Source organism: Ptychodera flava, chromosome 13 (genome assembly GCF_041260155.1).
Source record: "Ptychodera flava strain L36383 chromosome 13, AS_Pfla_20210202, whole genome shotgun sequence".
NCBI classification, from domain to species: Eukaryota; Metazoa; Hemichordata; class Enteropneusta; family Ptychoderidae; genus Ptychodera; species Ptychodera flava.
Genome location: NC_091940.1, coordinates 34,760,646 through 34,777,221, shown reverse-complemented (window position 1 = coordinate 34,777,221; position 16,576 = coordinate 34,760,646). Strand labels below are relative to the sequence as shown.

The 16,576-nt window shown below is 37.7% G+C and overlaps 1 protein-coding gene across 1 annotated transcript in view; it reads right to left on the bottom strand.

Annotated features, from left to right (window-relative positions):
* Positions 1-2,019: 2,019 nt before the first annotated feature.
* Positions 2,020-16,576, bottom strand: part of LOC139148265 (protein Jumonji-like) — a 50,236-nt gene continuing 35,679 nt past the window's right edge. The window contains 10 exon segments of the mRNA XM_070719617.1: positions 2,020-5,989; positions 6,441-6,554; positions 7,329-7,509; positions 8,317-8,447; positions 8,797-8,979; positions 10,728-10,839; positions 12,401-12,491; positions 12,494-12,585; positions 13,076-13,111; positions 14,914-14,996. Coding sequence (XP_070575718.1) covers positions 5,873-5,989; positions 6,441-6,554; positions 7,329-7,509; positions 8,317-8,447; positions 8,797-8,979; positions 10,728-10,839; positions 12,401-12,491; positions 12,494-12,585; positions 13,076-13,111; positions 14,914-14,996 — 1,140 coding nt within the window. The 3' untranslated portion in view covers positions 2,020-5,872.

Genomic DNA, 16,576 nt, shown 5'->3' with positions numbered 1-16,576 from the left:
GGCATAGCTGGGTGTCATACTGTCTTGTAGTGCCAAATTGCCAAATGCTTTCTTACTTGTTTGCTTGTTTCTTTAAATCAACTCTTCAAATCAAGTTCTTCCTGTTATTCAAGTCAGATATTTTATCTCCACTGTCTTCAATTCTAGCTTTTGAATAAAGTCTCTTGAGAGAATTTATTCAACACAATGATTGTACAGTCTCTCAGATAAACATAAAATTAAGTGGTATGGTTGCCCACACAAAATAGCACCCGTCGGTGAGTAAATTGACTGGCACAATCATCAAATTAAAAAAAACAAAAAAAAATACAAAAACCTCCTTAAAAGCCTATGTTTTTTTCCAAGTAGCCTGAGAAAGTACAATACGAAATATTGTCAAACTAAATCAGTTTAAAAGGGGTTTTGATGTCACTTACAGAATGATGGGACTACTAGTCTGGACATTGTGAAGCATTTGTGCTACACTGATGTTAACACAAATAATTCAGGTTGCCACTTGTGTTATACGTATAATAATCGCTATCATACCAATCCATTAATCCAATAACAAGTCGGGTGTCAAAATTTATGCATAGTAATGATCAATAGTCTCGGCTCAATAATAGACAAAAAACAGCACAGCAAACAGACCAGTAAATAGACGGTACACAAACAAAGTCAAATTCATGAAAGAACGAATATGACCTCTGGCCAAAAGACACAAGAGTAGTGATGTCAGGGTTTCGAAAAATAGTAAGCGCATCCTGCCCCACATGTGGCACCCCGACCATATATCAATCTGTAAGGTCAGATAGGTAGTGGTTCCACTAAGAAGGCCCCATGTCAACCAATGCCATCAGTGATCATTTGTCGAAGAGAGATATTGTATTATCTACCTAGCTTGCGATACCTGCCAAAAAGCGTTGATGTAGAGACATTCTTGCTCTGGTGTAAACCTTGATTTAATAGTTTGTAAGAGAGATGGCCATGTTCTCTCTAAAAATCACCATATGACTGCATGCTCTTGCATATCGAATAAGCTGGGAAATGTATACCCCATAAGCAAGTGAGAGTGGGAATATTACTGATGAGGTGTATATTAACACAAATAATCATGTTGTATTTGCTACACTAACATTTACATGAATCACTCATGCAGAATGACTGAACAGGCCCTAAAATTAGGAAATTGAACTTGGATTCTTTACACCTCTTGTTGGCTGACATTGGCTGTGTGACATTGTGTTAGTCGTCTGCCCATACATGCTCTCATTCTATGGTTGAGCAACACCATACTCACCACCAGACTTGGACTCTGATTTTGCTGCCTGTGCAGTGAGCCACAAGCACTTGAGCTTGCTTGCTGCTTGCATCTTTGCCATTCATGGCACAGCTCACTTGTAATATTATATCCAAATGATCAGAGTTTGGCTGCTAAGATCATAGCATGACAACATGGCACAGCCAAGTGTTACTAAACTATGTCTGGCTTGATCAGTGAGTCTTGCTTGGCAAGGAGGGGGTGCATCATCAAGGCATAGAACAGATATGTCAAAATTGAGGGGCTGTGGTAGAACCTGAATTTCTTAACCAGATGACAATGTCAGATATATGTTCAACACAGTATGCTATCACTTGCCTTGTGGCCTATGAGCAGTGTAGGAAAATAACCAGACATTCCTGGTAGCTAACTTTAAAAAGTTGCACTTGTGAGCAAAATACTGCTTGCTGTGTCTATGCCTCAATCTTAAGCAAAGCAATGATTAGAACAATTTATACCAAACCCTGCCTGTCTGTCACATCCCTTGGACAGACAAGTGTCCTTTCACACAATCATTTTCTGCTCCGCCATAAGCTGCAAAATTCTTCTCAGTTTGCAAGCCATTGTATCCTATCTTATTGATTTTATGGTGCATTTCTTGGAGAAGTATCATTCTCAACAAGCGGGTCAACCATAACTGATGTATAATCTGAAGACTACATTCATTTCAGCATTGCCAAAGCAAAGATGAAACTACTACAACAACAAAAAAGCTATGATTGTGTTGATACAAACAAGATTTTATTAATGATTGCATACTACCATAATGACAAAATGGGGAGCTATTTCAGTTCTCAACATTAACTTGGAAACAAATAATCAACTACAATTTTTCAACAAACAGAATGAATACCAACTGGGTTTACAAATAAAATTCTAAGATAACTGAAGACTGGAACTGCTTACAATTTCTTTAACATTTCTTGAATGATTTTCCTCCTCTTTAAGGCAACTGTGAACAAGAAACAAGAAAATCAAGGGGCGTGTCTGTAGAATACTGGGATCACTTCAGGCCATATTACAATTCAGCTTTATTTTAGGGGTACATTTCTAGTCACAGGGGCCCTTAAAGCACTGTATTACATAAGGCCCAATATTCTTCATAATCCTAAGGGCTCATGTTTATAGTGAAGCATGATAAAGGACACCCAAGAAAAGCATTTTCCTACAATTGAATGGTATTTTCATCGTCATCCTTCGGGGTATGCTTCTTGTTATTCGTACGGGATACCTTTACAGGTGCCCTCAGACTGGTATTTTACTTTAATAAAGCACAATTTTTTCATCATCCTAAGGGGTATGTCATTCATAATAAAGCCCCCTCAGTATGCTTTGTATTGTCATGAAGCCCAGCATTCTTCAGACGCACCAAACTTGACAACACTGGATAAATAGAAAAAAACGAACATAATTTTGTACTCAAAGGTTGATAAAAGGTCATTCATAAATACTGGAGTCACTGGAATGCAACAAGTTGGAACTCAGAAATGTCACCACACATTGAATTCCGGCACAGTCTTGCCATGTTGTGAAAAAATATCCAGCACCCTGTAGTAACAACACATTTTGAAAAAAGTTCAGAAAAAGAAAAAAACAAAGTTTTGATAAAACTGATCAAAACAGCAACAAATGAGTTTTTAATAAGTTTATAACACCAACAGTTCAGTAACATGTAAATATGTTAATTTTCTGAAGCTGTCTACCAGCGCTAGCTAGTTGCTATGGCGATATATCATCAACATCTACCAGTGGAAACACTGTTCAACCTAAGTTATTGCTTTTAACATCCTAAACTAAACTGCAAAGACATGATACAAAGGGAAAATGTAAATAGCAAGTTCCAGCTTTTTGATGACAATGGCTGTTTGGACTCAAAAACTACTTCAAAGTCAAAGTTGAAAGTAAAGATGACAATACTAGTTGTAACTAACACTTGCAATCACTTTGTAAAGAGAAAAAAAAAACATTTTGAAATTACAGCTACATCCCCAAAGGAAAGACCATCTATCAGAAAAAACTGAAGAATAATTGGTATCAGGATGCTTCCCCCGGACATTTACTCCCAAGACACTTTCCATCTACCAGTGGGGTCCAGGTTAGGGCTAATGTCAAGGTAAGTGTATGGAGGGTGAATGTCCAGGGGGTGAGTGTCCTAGAACCAAATGATTACATATACACAAGACATATGAACAACAACCTTGGCAGACCTTTCTTTCCCTGATGGTTTGTTTCTGATTCTACCCAATCACATGGAGAGATCAGAGGTCAAAGGTGAGCAGGAAAAAGGGGTCAAGGTTGAAACTACCCTATGATTTACATTTTGCATATCATGATTATGTTTTATGCACTCTTCAAAAGTCTGAAAAAATTTTTGTCTAGAAAATCTCCAAATCTTACAAAACTCCTTACAAATATACAACCAGGATGCTCATCAAAATATTACATCAAAAAAGAGGAAAAAGAGTTTGTGTCCTGATTTCAAACTTCTATGAAAGCAAAACATGACAAATTTCTTAGTCCAAGAAACTCTCAGAAAATTTGTGTTGCATGTGATAATCTACAATGTGGAACACTGTTTAACTAATATACAAGTTGCTGAAAGCTGTTCCATTTCAGTCAAATGATCCCCTTGCTAGGGAGCCTTCTTTTGCTGTAGTACTTTCAAAGTTTATTAGAAGAAACTAGGTGGGTCCTGACAAAGCATGGAAGATGATACATTTTCATTCAGTTTAGCACTTTTATTTCGTTACTTTGCATAGGTCAGGAAAGACACACCTGACTCCGACTGGCAGTGCTAGTGTAGGCACCAAAGGTTGAGAAAAAGTATTTGGTCCTAAGGGGCATTAATTGGAACTACCTAGCCAACTTGAAAATAGACAGTAGGCCCCTTCAGCTAGCTGGTATTTGGATCCCTGATGATTTGTTTACGAATTTTTCACCACATAAAACATCACATGCCACTATTTTATGAAAGAGAATACTTCCCAGGTATTTGTTTATGATTTAATTTATGCACAGACCCTCTTTCTCCAGGGTCTACGGTTTATGCAGCAATTTTTGTTTTTTTATTTCGGTTCATGCATATGTTTCAAATTCATCCTTTCATTAAAAATTTCCTGAGATGATGGAGAAGACAGATAATACACGTTATTTGCAGTTCACCTCCAGATACTTAGCTGTTTCATCATAATAAGGTGAAAAAAAAACAGTAGAAAATGCAGCATGTGTCCATCTACGCTTCCACAGAAATTTCAACCCAATTAAACAAATTTCTTTATTTTGCATCCATAAACGCAGCATTTTAGAAGTTTTCTCCAAATATAATGATATAAGACATTTTTATAGAGATGATGTTACAAAAAAATGATTTTTTTTTTATTTTGTGACTTGTTTGCTCTGTATGCAAAACTTTTTTGCCCACTGCAGTGTCTTACAGTTTTGGTGACATCATGGTTTATGACATCACCAGAATACGTGACATCGTTGATGACATCAAGGTATGACATCATCTACGACATCATCCTGAAGTTTTCAAATAAAGGCAGTACATTTGAGACTGTGATTTCTTCAATGAAGACTACATCACAAAACAGACACTAAAATGAATAAAAGTTATATTTCTGGAGTTGTCAATCCCTGACATTGTTTTTCACTCTTGTTTACTGGGTTTGAACTTCAAAGATGTTCAAAGTTAAGTCTACAACACAGCTAGCTACCAGACCTGGGTCCATGGAGTGGTGAGTGTCGATAAATTTAAGTAAACTTGTTGCACATGATTAAAGTTGGTTACATTTTTGGACAGCTACCGCGATCAACATGCGTTACATTTCCCATGCTAAGGTTTCTCAGAATGTAATGACAGACAGATGATGGTGGACATGAAATCTGCAATGAAATTTCTGGACAAAAGGAATACAATTGGATAAAAACTACAGGGAGGTCGTGTGGATGGGGGCTTGAAATAATCAATTTCATGAAGAAAGACATAAACACATCTCTGTGTGTGACCAAGTGATTTTTGGTCAAACTCTCAGTAACTTGCCGGTCATTTTCATGGTCTCCTAAAGATTGCAAATCCCTGTCTTTCATTGTAAGTAGAAAATCTCAGAAAAATACTGTATTTCATTTGGCAAAAGTACCATTGTGCCTTCAACATCCCAACATTGTGACTGCAGGACTTGACAGTGAGAACGCTAAAATGATGAGAGGACTCATGTGTTCATGACCTCGGCAATGTGACAGCACGGGAAGAATGAGGATCCCAATTTTGTGTTCTCGGTGTAATGACTTTGATCTTGGAGTGGCAGGGAGATTGAAAAGGACACTTCTAACTTGACTACCAGCATGCAAAATAGTGGGAATTTGGGTGCAGGGTTTGTGACCAAGACGGTTCAGGAAAATGGATAGTTTTTGTGATTTTGATGGATTGATGTTGTCTCACAGTGCCTCTTGGGATTGTTATGATCCACATAAGGCAGTCATGAAAGTTTGGACTAAACCACAATTTTATAGGGGATGTAAGCATCAGGTACTGATGAGAAGGATATGGAGGTAGATTGGTAATACCATATGTTATGTCTGAGAGTCTACATCTGCAGACCGTCGTTTATTGCTGCCCCTCCCTCGTCCTGGAGAAGAATTACTCTTCACAGTGTCCCCTGCTTGATCCACTAATTTGTTCAGCTGCTCCTGTGAAGAAAAAACTTCAAAGTTCAATCTTGCCAGTTAGACCTAGTGTAGGATACAGCTCCTGCATGAAGTTGAAAATTTAAATTGTCATTTGAAGTAATTTGGGCTGTTGCTGTACTAAGGTACCTGACTATTAACGGATATTTCTTTGGTATTAGAGTACGAATCATCTTGAGTGACTCCACTCTGTGATGAATTGTTTGAATCGGGGAGAATATCCTGAAAATGCATAACATTTCACACGGAATATTCTGTAGTTTCTTTTTATCTCATTTACTTAAAGCAATCCTTCGAAACAAAACTGATCCTGTTATGTTCTGATTTTACCCCTTCCATATAGTGTTTTATTTATCGCTAGCTCAGTTTAAACCTTTACCAATAAAAATGGCCAAAATCTGCAAGGTCAGATGAGGTCACTGACCCTTGACCTGACAAATCTGCAAATACCTACCCTGTCGTATCTGTATAGAAGTTTCAAACCACGGCAAGCTCTGCTGCCCCCTTTCTTGATATGATTGTATGCATGTTGTAAACAATAAACATCATCCTCTTTGTCATGGACAACCTGTAAACAAGTCAATCGGTCAAAATTCACATCTTTCTAAGATTTCTAAAATCTTCTCTACCACCTGAAGAATGTTTGAAAACATCCCTGTATCAGCTTGATACTAGTACATGTGAAAGTTTTGTCCTAAGCCTGAGAGACCTGTGCATTGGTGGTATACCATATTCATAAAGAATGTGATGGTCTAACACAATTTGAACATTTTTACATAACTGGATGCACTTATGTAGTGGTTGTTTGATCAACGATTGACTGTGGTATCTCCATTCACTATGCAAGACCTACATCTTTGAGGTGGAAAATTTGACATTTGTTAGCTTGCTTCAAATGTCACCAGCTGCAGTGAAATAATCAACTTGGTGTCGGTGTTTATTCACCATCCAATCTGTTTTTGTTGGAGCTGGCACAATGTTGGTGTCAAACTAACTGAGAAAAGATTACAACATATCCTATTGCACAGTTAGGGACCTGTGTCTATGAACACACATGAATTGTTACACTTACCATTGACAGATATCAAAGCTGTCCACAGATATCACAGTCCACTGTTACACTTACCATTGACAGATATCAAAGTTGTCCAAAGATATCACAGTCCATTGTTACACTTACCATTGACAGATATCAAAGTTGTCCACAGATATCACAGACCGTTGTTACACTTACCATTGACAGATATCAAAGCTGTCCACAGATATCACAGTCTGTTGTTACACTTACCATTGACAGATATCAAAGCTGTCCACAGATATCACAGTCTGTTGTTACACTTACCATTGACAGATAGCAAAGCTGTCCACAGATATCACATCCCTTGTCTTCAGGATCAATCTGGATCTTTGTAATCTTCTTTCGTCTCATCTCTGTGTTCATGTAGTTGTCACTGCTGCTCATCTTAGCTGACGACTGCAAACCAGCTGCTACTAGTTGATCTCGTAATATGAACTCTTCATCTCTGAGAAAAAACAGTTAGAAGATGATTTTAAGGCAGTATATGCCACAAAATTTAAAGAGTTTTGGATTTGCTCAAACTTTCTGCAGGAAACTTTCAACCTTTCTTTTAAAATTAAAAATAAAAATTGTGGTGGTTGTCATTCAAATTTTTGTGGTGTGGAAACAAATTATTTCATATTTACCAACATGTGACATTCAAATAGCCACTATCCCTATGTTAACAATATTAGGAAAAACTGACTTTTCAATCGTCACAATAATAAAACTGAAAACTTTATTCACTCCTCGAGGCTCCAAAGTGATCCACACAAGTGGTAGATCACAAAAGTATTATAAAAAATTTAAGAGTATGAATATCTGTCCTCGAGGTGTATTCTCCCAATAAGCTAATAGTTCATACCCATTTGACAATGTCAAGGTTCAACCTTCCCTGAAAACGCAATATTTCTGGACCAAACAATTGCTGTGAAAGGTTCACTTCAGATATCAAAGCTTCTGAAGCAGCCACTTTTAACCCTTTCACCCCCAGTTCCCTGTATACAGGTCCAACTTTACCATAGAAAACAATGGATTTTGGACAAACCATGGTGGTAAAAGGGTTAAATATCTGACTGTATGGTGTTTAAATCTTGTACTTGGAAGCCTCAAGTCGAATTGTATTTTACAGTATGCATGCTGCATTGGAAACGGCAAATGGTCGAATGTAAGGAAATGGTATCAGATATAGGGACAGCCAAGAGCTAGTATACGTAAAGAACTGGGGTTGACGCCCAAATTTGATGTTCTGCTGTTCGAAAGACATCCCTACCTGATTCTTCTGACTTCTGTAAGTAGACACTGAGACAACTCTTTATTATTTCTCTGAGCTTCAACTGTGGCTGCCAAACTAAGCAATCTTTCCATGGCAAATTTCGGTGGAAGACGGATCTCCTTTGTCAGCTGAATGGGATAATCAAGAATTGTGAACAGTAAGTGAAAGCATGTAGTTAGTTAGTGACTGAACAATTCAATTTATATGTTTTAAATGGAATTGTGAAAGGCATCATAAATCGTTAACAGTACTGGGACCATAATTTTGATGTTCCTGCTCCAGTGTCTGAAATTTTTCAGTACTGCATTATACCTTCTCTTTCCACAGATATACATTAAAAAGAAAACTGATATTGAAAAATTCATACTTTGTTTTGGACATGTAGCCATTACCATGCAGTTTATAGAATTAACAGCTAGAATTTAACTGGATAAGATTTCTTATCAATTTTCGTTTTTGAGTGATGACTGGACTTACAGCAAATGCTTTTGTTCCGAAATCAATCCATGATGGCAGAGCATAATAGACACACTCTGCAACATTGTAGCCACATGATACGCTTGAAGTATAGCATGCTGGGAATGTTATTAAGTATTCATCAGCCTTCAATACAGTCCGAGTGACAGCGACACCATTGTCAACAAGGTTTGACGGTGATACCTGGAATATTGTGTAGAAGAGGAACATTGGTGAATGTAAGGAACACAAATGTGATACTGTATAAAAAATGTTGGTTTAACACTGAGGGAAATATGCAAGTCGAAATATTTCAATCTATATAGATTTGAGTGCTTGGAAATATGGCCGTTACATTTATCAAACTATAGACACTGGAAAATTTTACATTTGATGGTAGCTCCATGTGAATGCTTTGACCACGGCAACAAATATAGAAGTGAACAACTGACCAAAGAAGCAGTATTATTACACATCCACGATGGAGAAAGATAGAATTATGCATGAGCTAAAAATGCCTTGCAGAACACGTTCCATAACATTGGTTTTTCCAGGCACCAAAACACTGTTTATTCCAAGGATGGCTCTGTGAATTCACCTTTTGGATGGTTTGAAGGGACCCATTGGATGGTTTGAAGGGACCCATTGGATGGTTTGAAGGGACCCATTGGATGGGGTTTGAAAGGGCCCACTGGATAGGTTGAAGGGACCTATTGGATGGTTTCAAGGGACCCATTGGATGGGGTTTGAAAGGACCCACTGGATAGGTTGAAGGGACCCATTGGATGGTTTCAAGGGACCCATTGGATGGGGTTTGAAAGGACCCACCGGATTGGTTGAAAGGACCCATTGGATGGGGTTTGAAAGGACCCACTGGATGGGTTGAAGGGACCCATTGGATGGGGTTTGAAAGGGCCCACTGGATAGGTTGAAGGGACCCATTGGATGGTTTCAAGGGACCCATTGGATGGGGTTTGAAAGGACCCACCGGATTGGTTGAAAGGACCCTTTGGATGGGGTTTGAAAGGACCCACTGGATGGGTTGAAGGGACCCATTGGATGGTTTCAAGGGACCCATTGGATGGGGTTTGAAGGGACCCACTGGATGGGTTGAAAGGACCCATTGGATGGGTTGAAGGGACCCATTGGATGGTTTCAAGGGACCCATTGGATGGGGTTTGAAAGGACCCACTGGATGGGTTGAAAGGACCCATTGGATGGTTTGAAGGGACCCATTGGATGGGGTTTGAAAGGGCCCACTGGATAGGTTTAAGGGACCCATTGGATGGTTTCAAGGAACCCATTGGATGGTTTCAAGGGACCCACTGGATGGGTTGAAGGGACCCATTTGATGGTTTCAAGGGACCCATTGGATGGGGTTTGAAAGGACCCACTGGATGGAATGAAGGGACCCATTAGATGGTTTCAAGGGCCCACTAGACGATTACAAAGAAAATATCTTGCTTGGGATGCATAGGTGTAGTTGCACAGTCTATCAGAAGTGTGCCTAAGATAGCATTCCTCCTTTTAGCATTCAATGCTTGTGCTATAAATGGGAAGAAAAATTGTGACATTGCACAAAAAAATTGAGCCTATTTGATGCCCAGTAATGAATGTAAGATGTACAATAATAAAGTCATTTAGAAAATATCTCAAAAAGATGTACAATAATAAAGTCATTTAGAAAATATCTCAAAAAGATATACAATAATAAAGTCATTTAGAAAATATCTCAAAAAGATATACAATAATAAAGTCATTTAGAAAATATCTCAAAGGATGCACTTTGACATCAGCGCCATGCATAATGCTCTGCTGTGTGTCAGGCTGATCTATTGTTGCCATGCATCCTTCGTGGTATTTTTGTCACAACCTTTTTTTATTACGATGACAGCACAGAGAAGAATTCGTACTTCATGAAATAGACATTCTTGGACAAGGCTAGTACTAACCATGACAGATGACTTGGCAATGCAACTCTTTGAATTATGCAGACACATCTCGGGTACTGAAGCTTTCATTGCATCTTCGAATTTCTCTGTCTGGCTATGAGGCACACAATACCTGAAGACAAAGGTCAAATTGAAATTGAAGTCTTATGATTGTTGTCTTGGATATCATTTACATTTGAGATGTAAGTTACATGTTGCAACATCTGAAAAACAAAATATACTTTCGGTTTCTACTACATGCAGAATTGACAAAATCATTGGCATGTTTTCTTTTACTCTATACCTCAAGCTGTGTTTCTCTCTTACATTATCAGAAAAAGAGATGTCATATGTTGTGCAATAAATTGTACCATTTCACATTGAGGCACACATTTTGTCAAAATATGGGCATTTGCATGCACTTCTACATTCACGGTTCATAAACTCAAAGTTAAATATAAATCCAATGACTTTCCATGACTTTTTCAGCAATTTTCTAAGATATTTGGGGTCCATAATAAAATTTTCCTGATATCACTTTTACGCTATATCATTTTCATATATCATTTTACATACATTCTTGCGATATCACAACTGACCATCTTGTCATTTTTGAAATTGTGGGCAGAATATCTATTCTTCAGGATTTTCCAGGACTCAATTTCATTTTCACGGACTTTTAAAATTAAAAAAGATTAAAATTCAATGACTTTAAAGGACGTTAGAAGAGCATACGGACCCTGGAACTACTTTCATTCTGACTGCTATCCAAACACTTTCAAGACATAAAGAAAACGCAGCAAAATTTGAAGCATGCCTACTCTGATCTGACAGCTGTAGCAACAGTGAACCTGGTAATGTTGGTGGATTTTTCAAACGTAAAATAAGTGACTTAGAGATGATTCCTGCTGGTTTCGAAGGATGTGAAAGTGAAAGTTTTCACCCCATCAATGTTGGTAAACCTATGTTGCACTGCATGTTTAATCCTTATCCTGCCAGGTCAAGTTGTAAATCAATGAGGCATAAAATGTTCTCATGATGCATTTTAACAAAAATGTGTACATTTGAAGGTCCCTTACAACACAGCTACTGTCAACATGAATTTTACTGACTGTACCAGGTGAAGGTAAATATAGGTTTTGGCTGAATACTGCTTGTCACTGACTTAGTAAATGGAGAAGTGAAAGGGTTAAAGATATACAAATGACATCATCAGGTTTATCAATCTGCCACAGGATTAGGCAATTGCTTTTGTGATCAACTAAATCAAATGGCTATAAAATTTGATATTGAATGTATCCTTCTTGTAATAACATATTTAAAATTCATTAAAGTAGACAGTCACCTGTAATCTAAATATGCCCATATATGGTCAAAGGGGCATTCCTTGGTATTCAAAATGCCCATGTGAGGGCGCTGTTTTTAAAAAGTGGCCATCCGCTCTAAATCTGTGATTGGTCAGATTTTCTCTTTCCATGGTAACTGTGGCAAAATTGGAACAGGTGATAGTATACCTTTAAGGTATATGAGAAAACCTTTGCGGCCAAACTACAGGTTTTGCAGGCTCTGGTTGTACAGGAGAAGGGTCTGACCTTCATGTTAGCATGTAGAGATATATTCAGCAAAAACCCTACATAACACTCTGTGCTACAAAATCTAGAGACTCGGGACATGAAAATAAAACTCCGTATTACCACATCTTGCCGGCACCAGTGTGCATGTACTCTATCACAGGCAGTGCGTGCTGATCCTGCTTCCAGTATTCAGTGCTGAACAGCATCCCATTTTCAGCCATGGAATTGTAACTCCGGATTCTTGCCCCAGATGATGCAGTAGATTACCCTGATTGGCCGATAGGTTATTCAAGTTCCATGAATGTCTGCCAAGTGAACAAAATATACAGCTTGTTGACAAAAATTTGGATATCATAGCAATATTAATTTGGTTCAACATTAATGGTGAAATTGGATTATTCACCAATAGATTTCCTCTGACTTGTAAATGACAAGGTTTTTTTTTCAAAGCGATAGAAGCATTTGAAGATTTTTTGTTGAAGATGAAAAAAGAATGCAGCATATTGTGCTTACATGAATGTCATTTTTCGTACTTCTTGAAATCTCTGTGTTTTTGTCAGGCTGTCATTCGATCACTTTTTAACTGAATTTTTCATAGGATGAAAACGTGATTATGGTATGAGAGAGGGTGATTGAAATGAGTTCTACTGCGGTTCTACGAGAGCTGTTACAGGCAAGAGAGAGAGCGAGCGGTACAGCCATCCATGTTTTAGCCAGCAGTCTCTTTATCAAGCTTTATTTTATTAGTTCTTACTTGACATGCAGACGACACAAACAAACAACAGACAAACTTACTTTGCGTAAGGGTCAGATTTGCCTGTGGGAAACCCACTGCAAAAAGTGAAAAATTGATCATCACCTCTTATGACTAAGTGGAAATTTTCAGAAATCGATGACCGACTGCAACTCAGAGAAACTCTCTCACATGTGACAACGGACTGCATTTATTAACTGTTGTAGTATTGCGGATTTAAATGGTGTAATACATTACTTCAATAAATATTTTGTATCTGTCACAACTCTATTCTAACCTCTTCAGTTTATCGCTGATAATTTTTCATCATCTGCACATTACTGTTAAACTTGAATAAATAGACACACATCACAATAGAAGTTTTATTTTTCCCAATTTGTAAACTTTAATACTTTGATTACGTCATATCCCAGCACCCCTAACATTCTCCATTAAGGATTCTATGAATACATTCATTTACATAAATCTAATCATAAATTTATACAAATCAAGGTAATTCAATTGATATTGTAATTTTGTGAATAAGTATTCTGCGACCCTGAAGAGCTACTTGGCATTTTCTATCTGTTGGCATGGTAACCCCTAGTACTCAAAATCTTTTCAACACTATCATAAAAATTCCACAATTCACGTTTTAATTGCAAAGAGTTGTAGTTTATGAGAACAGTGTTCATCTTTAATTTTTTCCCCTGTTTTTGCATGTTTACATATTTTTGCGGTACGGATGTTGAAAATGAAAACATATGTTCTTTCATGAAATATTTGATTAAATAACATCAATGACTCAATATCCATAGCAACAACATCCCACGAAAGGATATCAAATATCACTGTATAAATTGACAAAAATTCTTCAGCAAATATCAAATAATACTTGTATGGCATATTAACCCAGGGCAGCATTCTATGGCACACAGTCAAATTCCACATAATTCTATGGCATGATATCCATTTTATGGGAAAATATCTAGTGACAAAGCATCATATGGCCTAATAACTCCTTACTCCCACTCTATAGCATGATAAGACATGACATAAATAGTGTATTCCACAGAATTCCTTGACAAAATATCGCATGATTCAAGTGTAAGGTGCAGTCTTCAATGACAAAGTAAGATGTGGTCAATACCCCAGCATCATCATATTCTATGCCATGTCTCATCACACTGTTCTACAGTGTAATATATGATGGCATGATGAAATATGGTAAAATAACTCATTATATGTTATCCTTTAATAATGATATGTCATGTTGTACAATATTGCATGTGATGCAATATTCAATGTAATGATGTCATGATGTGGTACAATATTGCATATGACACAATATGCAATGCAATGATATCATGTGGTACACCATTGCATGTGATGCAATATTCAATGGTATGATGTCATGTGGTACAATATTGCATGTGATGCAATATTCAATAGTATGATGTCATGTGGTACAATATTGCATGTGATGCAATATTCAATGGTATGATGTCATGTGGTACAATATTGCATGTGATGCAATATTCAATAGTATGATGTCATGTGGTACAATATTGCATGTGATGCAATATTCAATAGTATGATGTCATGTGGTACAATATTGCATGTGATGCAATATTCAATGGTATGATGTCATGTGGTACAATGTTGCATGGCAAAACACACTATAACATGTATGGTGTTACGCCCAATGGCATTTTGTCTCACAGTGAAACACTCCACAGCTCAATCAATGTTGACACACTCCCCGTCACACGTTCCAAAACAGCTTTTTTAAGCACAACACACATATGAAATACCTATGAGAGGTGGTGATGGAATGGTGAGTTGAGGGGTTCAACATGCAAGTTATTGCACAGCTAGAGGGTCTTATTAAAAAGCCTACCTGCCAGCTGTAGATGTATCAACTCTCCCACACTGCACAGCTACGTGTTGTGTTCTCTCTTCAACTAACCTCCAATACTCTTGCTGTAATAACATACCAACAAAACAAATTGAGATATAACTAAATACATCCAGTCTACATGTCCCATTTTTTAAATCTCTGATTAATAACAAAAACAATAACTGAAGTGAAATTTTTTTTTTTTTGAGATGGTTATGGATAAATAAAAAAATTGTCCACACAGTGAAAGTCACGCCCTACCAAGAGATAAGTCTTACAATTTTCCTGAGGAATTTTGAGCTAATTCTTGCCAAGTTCATATCAGAAGAGTTGGGTCACTTTTTTCTCTTTTCAGTGAGAGCTCTCCACTGCTTTAAATTGATCTGACTTTGACATTAAAAGTGGTTGCTAATGACTGTACTCATTCCAAGCTGAAATTCAGTATGATAGCCAGTCTTCATGGACATGTCAATTTATAAAATGTGATAGAGAACATCTCAGTTTTCAGAATGAGACCCAACGAGTCATCACTGGAGGGTTATATAGAATTTCAAGATTTTGAAACAATTCATTTTTTCTCATTTTTTCTAAACAATCTGTCCCTTAAAGGGGAAATTTACCCTGAAAATTAATTTTGGAATATTAAACTGATATGATCATTGAAAGGCTTTCAAGTCGATTTTATTCACTTTCACTCACTGGCTAACAAACAGCGGTGTACTAAAATACCGGAAGTGACGTCGTAAACTTGGTCATTGAAGCAGTCGACGTGTGCAACTGTAAGCTTTTCCACTTACAGTGTATAGAATGGCTACAGAATATAGGGGCCAAGCACTCGGTGTCGATGTTTAAGTCGAGCAGAAATAAAGTTTTCTGCGAATACCACTTTGAGAAGGGCTGCTTTTAGCGAAAGTTGCAAGTCCAACTACTGAACTACAAGCCTAAAAGAAAACTGCCCGGGGCATATCCAGCCCCAAGTGCTTTGCTCGAACATATGGACTATGCGTACGCTCAGGCACTAGAAACGGAACGCTGTAGACAGGACCGCTGGTTCTAGACTAATCATGGCTACATCAGGGTGTTCTGTAACACATTAAAAATGCTTGCACTTTTAGAATTAATGTCGATCTGTTTAGAGCATTGGCATCACTTCGGTGTCGGCATGACAATGACAGGCATGATTGATCGCCGAGAATGAGAGTAATTTGAACTTCGTCATCGGTGCTAGAATAGTCACTTTCCGAACTCGAGTCGCTGTAACTTTCTGACGATGTCAGTCTTGGATCATCGATTGTTTGTTCAGGAAGTTATTACCGATTATCTTCGCCATTAAGATTTTTAGTCGAGCGCTGAGGTTTGCATACTGCGTACACGTACTCTACTTGGCGCCGGCGTTGAAGAGCTTTGTCATAAGTGACCTCGCTTTGAACCCGCTGTGACTAGCAAGTTTGATACGTCACTTCCGGTTTCCGTGCGTTCAGCTTGTGGCAACTGCGCTAATACGCGCAAGTGAAAGTGAATGAAACCAAGCTATTTTGTTTATTTTTCACTAAATAACGACCTGATTACCTAAGAAAGTCTGGGTAAATTTCCCCGTTTAATACAGTCTGCCTTACACCTCAGCCACCCACACTGTAATAGCATCCTATTATTTTCTATGGTA